General features: G+C 32.3%; 1 protein-coding gene across 6 annotated transcripts in view; it reads left to right on the forward strand.

The window, feature by feature from the left end:
• LOC118202774 (protein Gawky-like) overlaps positions 1–18,754 on the forward strand; it is a 105,419-nt gene that overhangs the window by 59,581 nt on the left and 27,084 nt on the right. For all 6 annotated transcript variants that reach the window (XM_085811859.1, XM_085811854.1, XM_085811856.1 and 3 more), the window contains 4 exons: positions 1,463–1,537; positions 17,063–17,120; positions 17,315–17,547; positions 17,672–17,821. In XM_085811859.1, the coding sequence (XP_085667985.1) occupies positions 1,463–1,537; positions 17,063–17,120; positions 17,315–17,547; positions 17,672–17,821 (516 nt within the window). The remainder of the gene's footprint in view (positions 1–1,462; positions 1,538–17,062; positions 17,121–17,314; positions 17,548–17,671; positions 17,822–18,754) is intronic.

An 18,754-nucleotide genomic window follows, 5' to 3' on the forward strand; every position in this document is an offset into this window, starting at 1 on the left:
CCAAAGTTTGATTTTTCTGGATATTAAATCATCAGTTTAAATCTAGTAAGATGTCATGCAGAAACTATAAAAAAAAATATGAAATAATGAAGCACCCTAAGGAATTTGAAAATTTATGAATGTAACCCTAATTTTAAAACCGTAAGGAAATTTAAAATTTACGAACAAAAAGCTCAATATTTTTTTTTTTTTTTTTTTTTTTTTTTTGCTTTATTAAAATTTTTTTTTTTCCAGTGTTAAGTTTTTTTAATTTGCATTGTTTTTTGTGCTAATACTTTCTCTTTAATTTTATAAAAAAAAACATAATTCATTGTTAAATTATAAAATTCCGTTATTCTAATCCTTTAATTACCACATAAATTGTTAATTGAAATTTTTTTATTTTCAATAACCTCTGTGTTCCGGTCAGTAGTAATTTTCTGGATTTAGAAGCTTATTATAGATTTTGCTGTCTGTTAGTTGGTTGAAGGTTGTGGCATTATCATCATCTGTTATTTCATCTTCGTTTATTACTATTTCTCCATATTTCTTTAACAATTCCATTAATTAGAAAATTTCCCTTTTTATTTGCAATATCTGTTGTCTGCAATATCCATCTTTATAATGTATACAAATTTTATGATGTTGCTACCATTATAAAGTTTAGCTAGTATCCAGTATATAATATTGGTGATGTATTACATGATGGGTGAGTAAAGACATTTCTCCACAAAATTTATCTTGCTTTTATCGCACACTGATAAAGTAAAGCCCACATTATATGTTTAGTTATTTATTACATAAGTGTATTTACACCTTTACACATAGTATTTTTTATATGAGATTTAAATTACACCTTTTCGTGTGGAATGTTTTTGTAAGAGTTTAAAAATGAATGTTAAGAAAACCAAGAATTAAAATTTTTGTAATGGCTTTGCCTGGTGGCGAAGTGGCTAACACATTGCCCAAATGCACCGCAGATCTGGAGTTCGATCCCCGGGCTGGGCAAGGTTGACTCAGCCTTTCGTCCCTTAAGTGGGTCGATAAAATGAGTATGAAGTTTGCTCAGGAACTAAACACCGGGGGTCTCACAACAAGCTTGACCACTTGCCCAGGGCATATGCTGATGCACTCCAGGGCCCAAAGGTCAAGAAGCAGAAAAGGCCACTGCAGGCCATGGTCTACTGGGACTGTTGTGCCACTGAGTTTAGTTTTTGTTTTTTAATGAATCATAAAGGATGATTAGCACTCTTTGTTAATTTCTCACATATTCCAAATTTTACAGAATTCATTTATTAAATATGATTATTCAAAATACTTAAATTTTCTGTCTATTCCTAATTACTTTCATTTTTGAAGTGGGCTGAATTATATATAACTGCGTAAGATGCTCTGTAATATATTCTTATATTACATTGCATCTTCATACATGCATGTTTTGTTTTATTTGTGCCTTTTTTTAATCCTGTACTTCTTTTTTTAGGGTGGAAAACCATTAAGTAAAGATTTAATTTGGGCTAGCAAACAGTTCCGTATTTTGATGGAAATGAATTTTAAGGTAATTAAAAAGAAGTTCTTTGAAATTATTTGAAATATTTCTCCTGGAATTATCCTAAGTTTGAAATTGTAAATTTTTAATGCCATTTATAACAAATATAGTAGATTAATGTACCTCAGAAGGTATGGCAAATTACATGATTTCATTTTAAGAAAAAGTAAACGAATCTTATTTTCTTTATGTTAAAAACATAAATATTTGTCTTGTTTGAATATATGCATAAATCTCGTCCATCCTCAGCAAATTATTTTATAATTGTTATCATTTATGAGCTTAAATTAAGTAGTATATTTAAAATATTCTTTCCCAGTAATATACGAGGGCTATTTTTTTTTCAACCTCCGATGGGCTATAAAGAAAAGACGAGTGAATATACAAAAAAGATTTTATTACCAAAAGTAATGTACAGTACAGGTTATTTCTCTACATAATCACCTTGACGATTGAGGCATTTGTCTTATCTGTGAACAAGCTTTGCAATACCCTCTTCATAAAATGTCACCACCAATGATTGGAAGTGAGTTGTGACGGTTTCTTTCAGCTCCACGTCATTTTGGAAGCGCTTCCCGCCAAGCCACTGCTTCAGTTTAGGGAACAGATGAAAGTCGCTCGACGCTAGGTCGGGACTATATGGTGGATGTTCAAAAATGTCCCATTGAAATTGCTGAAGGAGCCGTAGGGTTACACGAGCACTGTGAGGATGAGCATTGTTGTGTATCAGGACAATTCCAGAAGTCAGCATGCCTCTTCATTTGTTTTGAATAGCTCTCCGTAAGCGTTGCAAAGTTTCACAATATGAATCGGCATTAATTATTGTTCCAGGCTGCATAAACTCCATAAGCAACAAACCTTTTTGGTCCCAAAAAACAGTTGCCATAACTTTACGGTTGTTAAAGGTTCGTTTGAATTTTGTGGGTCTCTTTGGAGATTAGTTTGCATCAATAGTTGTGATTGTCGTTTCGTGTCGGGCATGTCATATTGAACCCATGTCTCATCCCCTGTCACAATGGATTTAAAAAAATCTTCTCCGTCAGTATTATAACGGTCAAGAAACTCAAACGCTGCAACCATTTGGTGAGTTTTGTGGTCGTCAGTCAACACTGCGGGACCCAGTGAGCGCAAACTTTTCTGTAGCGCAGCTGTTCAGTAACGATAGAGTACAGGGAAGATCTTGAAACTTCCGGAAATTTCATCAATAATTCACTTATGGTGAACCTTCGATTTTGCTTAACTGCTTGGTCAACTCGTTGAACAATGGCGTCTGTAGTGACAGACTTGCGTCCTTGACCCCCTTCATCATGCACATCAGTTCAGCCATCTTTAAACTTTCGACACCATTCACGAACAACACCATCACTCGTAAAGCTGTTTCCATACACTCGACTCATTCTTCGATGAATTTCCGCTGCACTGTTCCGTTCTGCCTGCAAGAAACGAATAACAGCTTGCAATTCACACTTGGCAAGAGAATCAATAGTGACAGCCATGTTTACGTGACTGCAACTCAACAGAAAATTGAATACGCCAGTGACAGAGCGTGTGGAGGGGGAGATGTGCAGTCGCCTACTACGCACACCAACCACCTACTGCATACCTAGCCATCATACTGTGTGATCGGAGGTTGAAAAAAAAAACAACCTACGTATATTATGTCTGGAAATGGCTTTACACTCCATTTATTTTTGCAATCATTTGTTGTAGATATATATTTCCAGCAATGAAAATGCTTTAAATAATGCAAAATTCAATTTGGCATTTTTAAATTTAAAGAAGTCGATTTTATAACAAAAATACAAAATATAATATTTTATACATTCCTGTGGTCCCTGTACTTATATTTAGAAAAATTTTGACCAAAGTCGCAGATTCAGGCAGAAAATTTTGATCATCACAGGACCTTCCATATACCTATCACTTTTTTACTTGAATAAAGAACTGTCCTTTTTTTCTGTTAAAAGAAGTCTAATGGTCTGTGTTTAGATGCTCAAAAAAATATGCTATTAGAAAAGTGTTGTTACAAATATGTGTAAATACTGTGAATTTCTCCCGCTTTCTTTAGATAAAAAACAGAAATTCCTCTTTTCAAATTTTTTCCTTTTACTTATAATTGTCAGTTGATTTTAATAAGAACAAGTTGAAAATAAAATATGAAGATTTCCGCATTTATTTAAAATGCCCTTCATTTATACAAACAGTAACATGCTAATAAGAAAAATGGTACTGTGTACTCTGGGGCTGAAATTGAGGAAGCTGAGTATAGTTAACCCAATTTATAAATTTTCATGCATATGTGTCTATTTCTTACGTGCATGTTTTTATTTCTTAAACAAATTGGTAATTTTACTCTGTTTTTGAAAATACTTAAATTTTATTAAATTTCACTGCATATTTTGTGAACTGGTATTTTATCATTGCATTCACGTCTCCTTTGGTGGATATTTTCAAAGAATTCTCCATTTTTTGAAATGCAGTTGTTGCCTTGACCTCATCACAATTAGATAATTTCTAATTTCTATATTAGGAAGACTGTTTTTCTAGAACTGAACCAGTGTTATTGATTTTACTTTTGACAAAGCTTTTGCTATTCCATATATGGCGTTCAGTACAGTCATTTTTATTAAGAACTTCATTAGATCATCCTCAATGAGGAGATGACTACAAAGGTAAATTCGTCTTACTGATGCTATTACACTTTCGTCCATCTGCTGAATTAAACTGGCAAACATTTGGTGGTAAATATTTAGCAATAATTTGACGATCCATTTATTTTTTACACATTCTCAGTCATAGCAATGATCATGTATGCGTGGGCAGTTACACATGCGGATACTCCGTAAACCAGGTAATCGAAAGTACGCTGTACTAGTAATTTTTCTTTATTTTTAAACTGAAATGCACTTCTCTGAAAAGCTTAAAATAAGATCACACACATTGTGGAAAATTTTAAATTGAACATATAAAAATAAGCTGTCAGTGTACCAAAGTTTTGTATAAATAGTATAATTTAGACTTTTTCCTCAGCAAACAAAGATGCAAAAATGAAATTTAGTCTTAAATAATTTAATTTTGCAATTTGTTTGATGAGAGCTGGATATCCAGTATATCTTGTTTTCCTGCAGTGAAATTGCAGTTATCCACATTCATCTTACCTTTCCTTAAGATTTGAAGTGCATCATCATTGCAGCATGTTGCCAGTGTATTTGTTTGCCTCTTTTGTTATGACAGCCCATTGACTATTATCCATGGTGTTCACATAGCATTGTGATGTTAAAAAATTACAAAAACTGAAGTATTTGCATTTTATTGAGCGATGCTAAAGGCCCAAAGTCCAGATGAGTATATAATGCAGCGTTCATATGATCCTTAACCTTTTCGCGACGGCGCACCTTTGTTTAAGACGCTCGTGCGGTACGGAAGGGAATGGAACGCAGTACAGGACGGAGGTTTTGCATCGCTAAGCCTAATTTTATAAAAAAAAAAAAAAAAAAAAAATCTGAAAAAAAAAGTTTCACTTCTAGCCTTGTAATTTTTGGTATCATTTTAGATTATTACTTGAGCTCTTATATATGTTAAAATTAGCACTTAATAACATTTTTTTCTTTATTTTACATGAAAATATACTTAAAAATTTCCTTATCTTGTAAAATAATTTTCGAAAGCGCTATTCAAATTATTCCAAAGTTTTAATTGATAAAATTCATCAGTACAGTCTAAAATTAATAAAACAACACAATAAAGCCTATTTACAGTAAGAAGTAACAAAATTTAAAATGAAGACTGAGTGTGGTAAATCTCAAAGCACGGGAAAGTATCACTTTCTAACTCTTAGAAAAAGAATCATCACTCTCATCTGGTCCGGCGAATTCTAAATGGACTGTAACAATTAAACTAATTAACAAACTACTCTGTAACATATCTTTATCTTTGTTATACTAATTTGTGGAAGATGCTCAGGCTCCCACAATCACTCTCTGCCTTGCCATTGAAGCCAACTCTCCCACAATAACATTATTTTTTTAACGGTAACGATGGCAGCGCCATCTGGGTTCAGAGGGACTTAACACTCCTCCGGATTGAAATTACATTCAAGAAATTATACAAACATTCTTAAACAAAGTTAATATACTTATAAACAGCATAATATACTATTACTATAACCACAGCTATTGCAATACTAGAACAAAATACAATACATATGCAAAAATATCAGTTCAGTTTTCTATCGGAAGTTCGGCGATCTTTGTTATCGCTCTTTTCAATTCTCCTGATTTTGTTTTGATTTTAACCGTTCTTACTTTATTGTCAGATCCATGATAGACTTAACCTGACCTAATATCCATTTGCAAACTGGCAGATAATCCTCCTTGACAAGTACCATAGTACCAACAGAAATATTGTCCTTCTCTATCATCCACTTGTTTCTCTGCTGCAGAGTTCCTAAATAGTCATTTGTCCATTTCTTCCAAATAATCTGAACTACTTTCGTTGTTCTCTGCCACCGGCTTAACCGATTTTCATTTACGTCTATTATCATTGGCTCCAGAATCGTCTGTATTGATCTCCCTATTAAGAAATGACCTGGGGTCAAAAAGTCATAACAATCAGAATCATTGGAAATATGTGTAAGAGGTCTTGAATTTAGTATTCTCTCTACCTTCACAATTATAATTTCAATCTCCTCATATGTAAAACGCAAATTTCCTATCGTTTTCTTTAAGTGATACTTTACGGATTTTACACCGGCTTCCAATCTATTCTTTCGGACATGAAATATGAGGCCAAAGTTTTATCAGGAAAATTAATTACATTGTAAAATTTCTTCAGCATAGAATTTGCTTCTACAAAATTAGGGGCATTATCAGTGAATATTTTCGCACATTTAAAACGTCTGGCCATGAAACGTTTAAGAATGGCAATTAAAGCACTAGAAGTTAAATCTGACAAAGGCTCAAGATGAATAGCTCGTGTCACAAAACACAGATCAATGGGATATGATGAGTCGGATCTCATACAAGTGCATGACACGTGCGACGCCTGATCCATACACAAATGTAAATTTTATTTAGCACGCCCTTTCTCTGATGCTTGTAAGTCACATAAAAGGGACCGCATAGATCTAAACCTGAAACACTAAATGGGGGTGATCTATTAATTTTCTCGTATGGCAAATTACCCATAATCTGTGAAGACAAAATCGGTTTGCATTTAAAGCATGTAGCACAAAGATGTACTGTTTTTCGTGCCAAATCTCTGCCACCTAATGGCCAAAATTTTAAACAAACTGCATTCAATAATCCTTGGGGGCCAACATGCAATAATCTTCTGTGCACACCAGAAAAATAAATCTTACTTAGCTTAGAATTTTTTGATAGGATTGCAGGATATTTCTGAGAAAATGATAAAGAAGCTTTTCAAGACGGCCACCAACACGAATTATTCCTTTACGATCAACAAAGGGATGTAAATTTTTTAAGTTACCTGTTACGTCCTTTTTACAAAATAGAACCCTCTGCTTATGTTTAATGAGCGTTTCCTCAGCTATTCTTACCTCATCTAGTTGAAGAGGGCCTACCTTTCTTGATCCACCTTTCCTGCAATTACAAATAAACCTAAAAATATAAGAAAGAACATTAATAATTTTATCATAATTGCTACTAATATTCAGGAGTTTGTCTAAAACGTTAGAGTTCATGTCAATCAACATAGTTCTCTCAGAAATATCATTAATGTCACTAGAACTTTTGCTTTCTTGCACAAAAGATTCCCTTTCACTTGGTGTTAGGTTCTCAACCTCTGGAACTATTGGTTGTAAGCACTTGTAGGGAAGATGTGGCTCTGTAAAAAATTCTGCACAAGTCCACCACTTAGAATTGTTCACTAGAGAAGAGGCGCTAACTCCACGCGTTAGAAGATCAGCTGGATTGTCCTTGGTTGAACAATAAAACCATGAATCTGGATTAGTCAACTTCTGAATCTCGTCAACGCAATTTTGAACGAAAGACTTCCATCTTCTGCTTGATCCTTTGATCCAATACAACATAGAATCCTTTGATCCAATACAACATAGAATCGCTCCAAAAAAAGATATTAGATGAACCTTTATGATCTAGAACTTTTTTAACTTCCGTTCCCAATCTTGCAGCAATCAGTGCACCCAGCAATTCAAGTCAAGGCAAGGAAACCTTTTTGACAGGTGAAACTCTGCTATTGGAAGCCACAAATTCACAGAAATTTTTTCTTGATTCTGTACTTTTACGTAAACGGCTGCACCATACAGCTTTTGACTTGCGTCAGAAAAAACATGGATCTCTATATTTTCATCACATGAATCCAAAACAAATCTTGCAACACTAATGTTACTAACTTCTGAAAGCTCACTACACCACTGAGACCACTCGTCGTTCAAATCAGAAGGAAGCTCTTCATCCCATGATAATTTACATAACCATAGCTTTTGTAGTAAAAGTTTTATTCTAACAGTGAATGGTGTCATGAGTCCGAGAGGATCATATATTTTTCCAGCTGTTTGGAGGATGAAGCGTTTGGTACTTTTCTTTCTCCTCGAAATTTTCGTCAAACAAGAAGTCTCTATACTCAAACTATCTTCCTGAATGTTCCATTGAATTCCTAATACATTCAGTATCTTTTCGTTTGAACTTAGGGCATGAATGTCGAAATTTTCTTCTTCCCATTTTTTAGCTAAATGATAATCATTCGTCACCCATTTGTGTAGATTCATCCCAGCTCCACGTATAATTTCCTTTGCTTCCTTTGGAGTTTTTAAGGCTTCTGATACATCATCTGCTCCTGTAACAAGATCATCAGCATACATACATGTATCAAGAATTTGAAAGGTACCCGGATACACATTTCTGTACTTTTGGATATGCAGCTTTATAGTTGCCGCTAACAAAAAATGACTGGAATTAACACCAAAGAGCACACGCTTAAATCTATACACCTGTAGCTGATCCTCGGTATTCTGCAAAGGTGTATCAATATTAATAACAAATAAAAATCTAACTGCATCTCGATCTTTCTCAGCTAACACGATCTGTAAAAATGCCTTTTCGATATCTCCTAAGATTGCAACTCTATTAAGTCTAAAATATATCAGCAAGTGAAATATATTTTGATTCAGATTAATACCTGGCCACAAACAATCATTTAGGGACAAACTATCTATTTCATGTGAGCTCGCATCAAATACAATACGCATTTTTGTCGTAATGCTTTCTTCTCTATAAACTGCCTGATGCGGAAAATAAAAAACTGCCTTGTTTATTGGTTTCGTAGAATCTAATACTCTATTAGCCCTTGATTTAGGTACTCTTCTAAAGTTTCTCTATATTTTAGGTATAATGCATTATCATGCTGCATTTTCCTCATCAGGATCTTTATTCTTTTTCTGTGACACCAAAATTGTCACCTAGATGTTCCCAACGTTTCTTCCAAGGCAGGCTAACAATAGAAATCTTTGAAACTAACGATTTTGATGAATATCTCTAATGCTTTATCTTCATCGTAAGAATTGGGATCATCTCTAATACCATTTGATTCCAAATCAAAAAACTTCTTCAACTGTGCTTCGACATTGTCATAAACTAACCCACAATGCATTAATTGTTTCTCATGTGGTAAATCTTCAATGCTACCGCTTACCAAATACCCAAATGCTGAGTTTTGTAACACTAAATTTGTATTTGGTACATAAATTTGCCGTATCTTATCAAATCGAAAAATATTTCAGACCGTAGAAGTAACTGAATTTTACCCCAGAAATCAATTTATCTAGAAGACATCAAATGAGTAATTTTCGGAATTACGAAAAAATCTAGTTTACGACTGTGTGTGTTTCCTCTATTAAAAATAAATGCACTTATTTTTGATTTCACCATTGTTGAAATCCCAGATAAACATCCTACTGATACGTTTACATTTTCTCTTTGCAAATGAAGCTTTTCAGCTAATTCCGATGAACAAAGATGAATTATACTTCCATTGTCAAGCAAAGTTCTGGCTGGAAATATTTCTCCTCCATTTCCCTTAATATAAACAATCGCTGTCAATAGTAGGACTCTTATTAACTGCATTAAAATTTTATTTACATTAGCTCGCTATCCTTATTTATAAATGGCTGTGCGTGACAGTTCAGTTTCGCTACTTCCGTAGACGAACTGACGTCTGACTTTTGATCCGACAGAGACGTGATTTCACAACTGTCTCTATTTTGGGAAATCGAAACTTTTTCTCGCTCATAACACAGTAACGAATTGTGCTTTCTTCTGCATAGCCTACAAGAGTAATTTGAAGGGCAATTTCTCACTCCTTGATTTCCAAAACAGCAGAAACATAAGTTGTGTTTTTTAACATACTCGAGTCTATCCTGTAAGCTGTATTTTTGAAATTTAGGGTATTTAAATAATTTATGTTCCACATTACACAGTTTACAAATTAAAGCACTTTTCTCAGTCACACATGAAACCATTGAAGAAACCTTTGATTGATTTATGAAACTTTTGATTTAGACATTACTGGAATTCTAGAAGCGTTTATTTTCCTCGCGTTATCCTTTAGAAATTCTAATAACTCAGTAATGTTCAGTATTTTTTCTTTCTTTAAATTCGTTTCCCACCATAACTTAGTATTTTGATCAAGTTTCTGGCTAAGAATAAAGGCAAATATAGCGGATGAAACCCCATCTAACTTTTGTTCTAAACATTCTAACGATCTTACTTCACTCGTAACATCAATTAAATTTAGAATCGCAGAAGCTGACTCTTTTTGAATAACGGGAATACTCATAAATCTTTTTAGATGAGCATACACTTGTTCTCTAAGATTCGAGTATCTTTCTTCAAGGAGAGACCATGCTAACTTATAATTATTATCTGTTATAGCTATCGTTTGGATAATTCTAAAGGCATATCCTTTAAGTGCTGATTTCAAATATTGCAATTTTACAGCATCTGATAAATTTGGGTTTTGATCAATACTTGCTTTTAAAATATCCTTAAAGGAAAGCCAAGAATGCATTTCTCCTGAAAATATTGCTAATGAAATCAAAGGTAAACGAACAACAGTATTTTCAGAAATTACTGCATTTTCTACTTTATTTTCATTAACAACGTTCGGCAATCTATTATTTATTTCAAATTCTATATCAATAATACATCAATAATTGATTTCATCTTGCTCACTGAAGATTTTTTCAATTATTTTCTTCACTTCTTAAATTGATAATAGAATCAAAAATATTATCAAATTCATTTTGTAGATTGTTAAATTTAGTTTTTAACAATTCTAAATCACTAACACTTAAATCTGGCTCACAAAGTTTCTTTTGCAACTTTGATAAGATAGTTTTTTGAGTTCTCTTTTTAGTGAGAACATCTTTCAGTTTCGTAGCCATTTTCACTACACTTATCAATAACAAATTATCACACAAACTTAATTCAGAACTTACTAAATGCAACAGTTAATAATGAATAGAGTGTCCAGGTTTTTTTTTTTTTTTTTTTTTTTTTTTTTTTTTGTTGTTGTTGTTGTTGTCACTTTCCAATCTGGATTGAATAGGACTAAAAGTTCTGCGGTCTACCAACCCAAGCGAAGAATGATTCTATTCCGGAAATTTAACTCCGTCTGTTGAAAATTATAATGAAAAACACCCCAGTTATTTAGTTCTTTATTCTCCTAATACCGGCAGCTGTTGATTCCGATTGCGTAATATCACATAGGGAAGAATTAGGGCGCACGTATTGCGCAATAACGTTTGCAATATTTTGCAGAGATAATTAATTTTGATATTCTGTCCGAGATTTGTTTATGAACACTTAAAAGAGTTTTACTGTGCTTGCTAAGCAGAGTATTTTTCAGTTCCATTGGTTTATTTTTATATGATGCGCATATCAAAATGTCAAAAGCATTTATTTAGCGGAAAAATTTAAAGAGTGGCTACAGTCTACCCTCCGCTCCTCTTTTCAAGTTACGCTCGACTGTCCAAATATTCGCCAGTTTCCAAGTATGCGGGTTAGTTAAGCTTTTACTGTTAAAGGATGACTGCATGAAGCAAATTTCTGTCTTCTGATTTTAGAAGTATTCCTCTTTTTTACTTAAATTACTTTGCTTGCAATATCTGTTAAGGAAAAACTGATATACAATGAAAATTTAGAAAATGTTCAGAATTTAGATTTAAATTATTTAAATATCAATATGAGTGGAAAAATAAATTGTATTTATTATTAGGTTCCGAGCGAATACAATAAATATGCCTTATTATTATTTATTTTCTCTATTTTGAACTGAAATTTCATCATTAAATCTTGTAATATAGTTCAGTTCTGCATAGTTTTTTCCCCCTCCCCTCTCATTGTAAACTAGTTCTATAAATTGAACTGTTATTTAAAATTTAAAAAAAAAAAAAAAATCTGAAATGTTTCAGATTTTAAATTACGTCCAAAGGGGCGTTTTTTAACATTTTGTGTGTTACCTTTCTTTATTAAATATCATGTTCCTCGCACTTAAACCATAAGATCCAGTGCAACAGCAATATCGCAAAATAGTTTTAAAACGAGCATATCTTTAGAATTTCCGATACAGAGACTCACGTGCTGGAGATAAAAATGTTTTTTCTGCACAACGTTGCCATTGCTCGCTTTGAAATCCTTGAGTTTGTTAATCAAAAATTCGTCAAAGTTTTAAAAAATAGGAAATCGATCATAAAACAAATTTCAAATTTCAAATTTGGTCTTCCACATGCTCATATTCGTTGGAGGATTACGTTATTCAAAATTCGATGACTCTATGTACCGTTATTTTATGACAATGTGAGAAATATACATACATTTACGCAGATTTTCATTATTTAATTTCTTGAAATATAATGCAGGACTCTAACATTTTATGGCAACAGTTTGAAAAGTAAACCGACATTTATCCGTCCGACGCAAAATGCCAAAACGAAACTAATAGACCTTCGGGATTCAAATCCCTTTGGACTAAAAAAAAGTAATTATTTTCCATTGTTGAGGTAATGCTTATTCTCTCTTAATAAATACTGCATTTCTCATATTTTAAATTACAAGTCTAATTTTTAAGGTTATGCAGTTGTGTATAATGTAATTAGGTGCTTATTTTTTTTTCTTAAAATGTGCTTGAAAAGTGCTTATAGGTGCTTATTTTTTTTAACTAAAATGTGGCTATGAATGCTGTCATTGCTTTTATTGAAGTATCTCCACCATGTTTCTCCAAGATAACGTGAAAGCATTTACTGTGTGGTATTACTCATTGATCATATCAGATTCTATTTAGCAAATTAGTAAAGAAATAAAATGGCAATGAAATATCAGTTGCATATAATAATTCATTTAGAATAAAAATTAAATGTGCATTCAGTGAGGAAGCCTGACCTTGTTTAGAAACTGTAACTTATCACCCTTGTCTGAGAGTAGTAACATCAGAACAAGCCCATGAATTTATCACGAGGAGAGCAAGATTGTTTCTGTTGTTGGCAAAAACCTTGAGCACCGTACAGATGACAGTACGACTTTGTTCATTACCATCCCCAATTTTGATGGAGAGAGGGGATGAGTCTGAGGGTCTCCAACTCCTTTTTCCTTACTACGAACCTCTTGAGAGGACTTTTTGCCTCGCCATATATTTAGAGTGCTTCTATGCTGCAAAGACACTATACATACATTTACAAACATCCATGCCTTCTGCAGGATTCAGACTGGGGCCCTTCACTACCGCAGTAGGCTTCCCTAATCACTATACTATCTGGGCAGCTGAAAATCCTGTCTCCTAACCATCCTGCTCTATGATGGATTCCAGCCCAGAAGGGTGTCGCCAGAAGTAAAGTGGCTGATGATCTGGCGAAGCAGGCAGTGAACAAAGTTCAAGGTGATCCATTCCCAGAAAATATTAGAGACTAAAAGCAGAGATTACCATATCATTATCATATTTTTCTTAACAGACACCAATAGATCCATTTCAGAAACAGCTAATCATTATTATAATTAGCTATCTTCTCTAAGATAAGCACTTCTTAGAAAATCAAGATCACGAAAAGCTATGTATGGTCATCGTAGAGAAGGCATGCTCTATTTGTATTGTTAATAATTTAATATATGTGTTGGTTTTACTGTAGGTTTGTGCATATTTGTTTTGTGTATTTTTATGTGTAATTGTTTTATTATATTAATGAAATATTGGGCGGTTGCTTAGACTGTATAATAGGCTGCAGGAGATTTTGAACATATGGGTTCTGAAATTGGATAAAGTTGGTGAAATATGGATGAAATTTGTCTTATTTTGGAACAGGGTTCGTACGGTCCTTAAGAGTCCTTAAAAGTCCTTAGATTTTTTGGAATCGATTTTTGGTCCTTAAAAGTCCTTAATTTTGATCAAATTCAACAGAAGGTCCTTAATTTTAATCATCTAAAATTTCTGTCTGTTTTTACGACTGTCATTTTGAGTGTGAATTAGCATTTTGAAGAATATTTTTGGCGATTCACTGCCGTATATATGGTAATCTTTTGAATAGATTCATGAGTTGTAATTTGTTTCTATTTCTAATGTAAATGATGGGATACTCGAGTTTCTAAGCAAGAAGTGAAACATAAGCATTTCGAAATTCATTTTTTTCTAGTAAAGAGCTCTTAAACAACTTTTTGCTTTTGGGGATGTGAATTCTTTTATTAAACAGTTCTAAATTTGGCAACTTTTCAACATTTTGGCGATTTTTAAGATTTGTTTCTATAGAAACTTTTTAATTCCAAAATCTGAGAATTTTTCAACGATTTTTTTTTAAAACATCGTAACATTGATAAATTTTATTAAAATAATGGTAGTATATTGAAATTATATTTAAAAAATAACATTAAAATAAAACATTTTTATTTTTTGCTGTCATATTATAAAGTTTCATTTTGGCAACTTATACAATATTTTAAATCTGAAAAATAAACAAGGTATAATGCTATAAAGCACAATTTACGAAACAGCTCTTAGCAAAAGCAAAATTAGCTGTGTAATTAATTAAAAATGTCTTGTTTTTAATTTTTTCATAGTAAGAGTTTTTCCCATTTAATTGTCTCAGAATATTCAAAATTCTCAGAATGTGCATCAGTTTTCTCTATAAAATTAATTTTAGACTTTTTCCCTCCTACTTTTTTACAAAATATTTCTGGCTTTTTTTCTGTTACAGAAATGGTAGGGATAATTTTTCTTTACGATTTTAGACATTGCAGCTTGGAAAGTTTAGAAGGATTTGAAGGCAAGATTTATAGACCTAGATTCTAGAAGATTCGAGAAATATGTGACAAAAATGAAAAATGTCTCCATGGTATCAACATGTAGTGGATGTATTTTACAGAAAGTTTGCAATGAATTTCTTAATTTTGGGAGAACATCTGGTAGAACAATGTATTTTACAGGAAGTTTGCAATGAATTTCTTAATTTTGGGAGAACATCTGGAAGAACAATGAAAACATAATATTTGAATGTATTACTTCTGATGCTAGAATCTTAACATGTTTATCTTCTCTTTATTTTCTCTATTTTTCATTAGAAGCATGGAAAATATCAAAAATGCTTCTGATGTTATCACATGGGCAGGCATTATAGAAAGGGATTTTTTTATTAATAAAGAAATTGAAAACTTACAGTTTAAAAGATTCATCTAATATTTCTTAATGCATCATACACATAGCTGGCAATAGTCATTTTCCCACCTGATGCAATCTCTGTGGATCCTAAATTCTGCTGCCCACTGCCTTTCTAAATTCTGCTACCAACGCTTGCTTTAAATTCTAAAAGTTTTGCCATTTCTAGATTTTGGTGTTCGGTGTGTTACTAAATTCTAGAAATTCAGCCACATCAGCTCTGTAACCGTCCTTTACTATATATATTTCATATTGCTTCTGAATGTTCATATTACTAAAGAAATAAAATTAGCCGCTTTCTCTGTACTTTCTAAATGCATTTAGTGTTTTTAGAATAACAGACATCCTTAATTAAATCCAAAAATTATAAAATGAAAAGGAAACGTGTTGAAGAAAGAAACTGAGTACATAAAGAAATTATTCTTCAAAGATATGTGCAGTTATTATTATGTAAATTACCCAATTGTTTAATTTCAACCTTTACTATAATTTCCAATTTCTATTTCCTCATATGATAGAGTTATTGAGCCAGATTAAATTACAATTAAATTGTATAATCTTTGACCACTAGTCCACATTATTAGTTTGAATTTGACTGTTCTTGTTTAATTACGTCACTGTGAGCTGTAACTGATTTTGTTAGCATCAGAACATGCCTTTATGTTTTAAGTTCTTTTTAAATAAGAGGCTTATTTAAACCTTTGTCTGATATTGTAGTTAATTTCAGACATAGTGATAATATGCTTCATGTCTGTCGGGGGTTTTGGACTATTTAACTTTTACCAGATCAATTAAACCCTCATAGGTACATTATGGAGGAGATTGATAAGTTAGGAGATGAAGCACGCAGAAACTAGTGAGAGCATTTATTTGCATATTGAGACAAATCTCTAATTGTTAGAAAAGATGCTTAAAAGAGAAGGAAATTGATATAAACGTTCAAATATGACCAACTATCATAAATGTAAAATATTTAATGCTACTTGATAAATTTGCATAGTTTATTTTATTCTCAAACTTATTAACAATTATGTTAATTAATTCATGTTTAGTAATAATGCGTACTACTTAGGGATCTATTTTATTTTTAGGATGGTATTATAAAAGTGAAATTCAGGCATAGATAATATCTTCAATTGAATTTATTCAGTTCCCGTTTGCTCATAGGTCCTTAATTTTTTCCATTAATGGTCCTTAAAAGTCCTTAAAAGTACTTAATTTCCGTGTGCAGAAATGTGTACGAACCCTGTGGAAGCATCTTTTGACTGCTTCTTTTGCAAAGACTGCCAAAAATTTTTGTTAAGCTGCCATTTCTGCAGAAATTTTGCAGATGGGAACTTTGCTGTCTTTGGCAAGTGTCAGTGTGTTTAATCTTCACTTAATGAAAGTGGTTGTGATTTTAGTATATTTTGTAATATAAGATTATTTTCAATACACATTTCATTTTTGCTTGTTTTTTGTTATCAGTCTGATATCCAGTAAATATTTTGGAACTCAAAGTGGATTTTTCTGCTTGCAGATGGGATTATTTGGTGGTATCTTCACTAATATTTGATATTTTCATTCTCTTCCTCCAACTGTACTAGGTGTAATCACTTACAATAAAAATCAAATTATTGGTTGAACTCCTTAACTTGTGTTTTATTTCAAGAAGAGTGGTTCAAAATAATCTCTCTTTTTATTTTAGGGGGGCAGAAGGCAATTTGAATATTTTTTGCTGGTATATGAAATATGGACCTTTTATATGTGTTTTATTAATTCAAAGGCATAAAAGTTACAATTTTATTAATGAAACATTTTTATCTATAATACAGTTACATGTAACACTTTAAAAAAATGTGTGTGTATTTTTAATTTTAGAAAGATGATATAGAGAATGCTCTTAGACGTAGTAACATGAACTTGGAAGAAGCTTTACGTATGTATCACTTTCTTCTTACTTATTTTGTATAAATGTTTCCTACCTATGTGAATCAGCAATTTAATTTTTGAAATATTTAGTTGTTATACATTGACATTTGAACATTTTACAGGCATTTATGTCAAACTTAAAGCTTGTTTAAAATATTTGTATAATTTTAAAATTTAATTTATATTTACCCACTTTTACAGTTGAACTTCATGCCATGTCTTCTAGCAAAGATGGCTCTATGCTTGATATAGATGGATTAGCTGCAATGAATTTAAATCAGACCCGTGTGCCGCATGGTAATGTTGCTGATGATATAAATTTTGCAGAACATTCTATAGATAACACATTACCTCCTGGAAATATCTATGGTGGTAATGACTTTCCAGGAATGAGTATGTTCTCCACTTATGTTGCTCAAAATTGTAAAAATCAGGTAATATATTTCTATATCATTCATACTATTAAAATGTGTCCATATTTTTTTTTTTTTCTAATTATGCACATCTTAAATTATATTTAAATCTACATCAATAACTTATTTTACTTTCATTTTTCAGAATGCAGTGGGAAATAACATTGCTCCGAATGTTCTTGGGAGTGCTGGAACAAATAATCAAGTGCCGAATTTTAATTTGAACAATGGCATTAATAACTTAAGCCCGGCAATGATGCGCAAAATACTTCAACAAACTCAAACTTTTAATCCGGTGAGTTTCTGATGAAATCTGAAATGATGATACAGTCAAATACCGAAAATCCGCCGATCTTAAATCTGCCAACTCCTGAAATCCACGTTGCCTCTCAGAATATAAACATTCAGTTTATAGGTTCTGGAAACCGCAAGATTGAGTACGAAATCTCGAAGAAAAAAATACTTAATAATAACGTCATAATTACCGAATAATAATGAGTCATAACGGAAATACCAAATTATTGACATAAAAAAGTTTAAAAAATAAGATGAAATAAATAAGATAATTTTTTTTTTTTCCCTCTAATTTTCATCGAGGTAAAAAAGTAGACAATTCACTCAACTCTTTGTTCAAGTTCACGATTCACGTTGTTGCATTTTCTGAGCTTTGTTATTTCATTTCACGAGATTGTTTAGTGCTGCCTTTTGGATATTTTGTGGATAAATTAAGAATATTTTAAATTTCAGTCTTTTTTAATACAATGGCAGATAAGAAATGCACTCATGATTTTATTTCTTTCAACGTTGAAAAACGTAAACACGTTGCATTGACGGTAATGCAAAAAGTGCAAATTCTGCAAAAGATGGACACAGGTGCTACTCCTTGATTTATAGCAGAATGGTATGGAATTGCAACACAATTGTGTATGATATATGGAAAAATAAAGAAAAGCTGTTGAAAGTCTACAGCAACAGCGATTCTAACCCCGGAATCCGAAACCAGAAATCTTTGCATGAGGCGAAATCGCTGTGTACATATAATACAATGAATATATAATCAATTTATATATGTAATAATAAATTATTACAATAATGTGTATAATAAATTAAATGTACCTAATACGCCTTATTCATTTTGCACTTTTAGTCCGAATATTATGCTTTATCTTTTCTGTCCTGAAATCCGCACAACCTCTGGTCCCAAGCTTTGCGGATTTCTGGACTTCTA

Source organism: Stegodyphus dumicola, chromosome 2, assembly GCF_044657685.1.
Source record: "Stegodyphus dumicola isolate Sdum_Otavi_A_Nest chromosome 2, ASM4465768v1".
Taxonomy (NCBI): Eukaryota; Metazoa; Arthropoda; class Arachnida; order Araneae; family Eresidae; genus Stegodyphus; species Stegodyphus dumicola.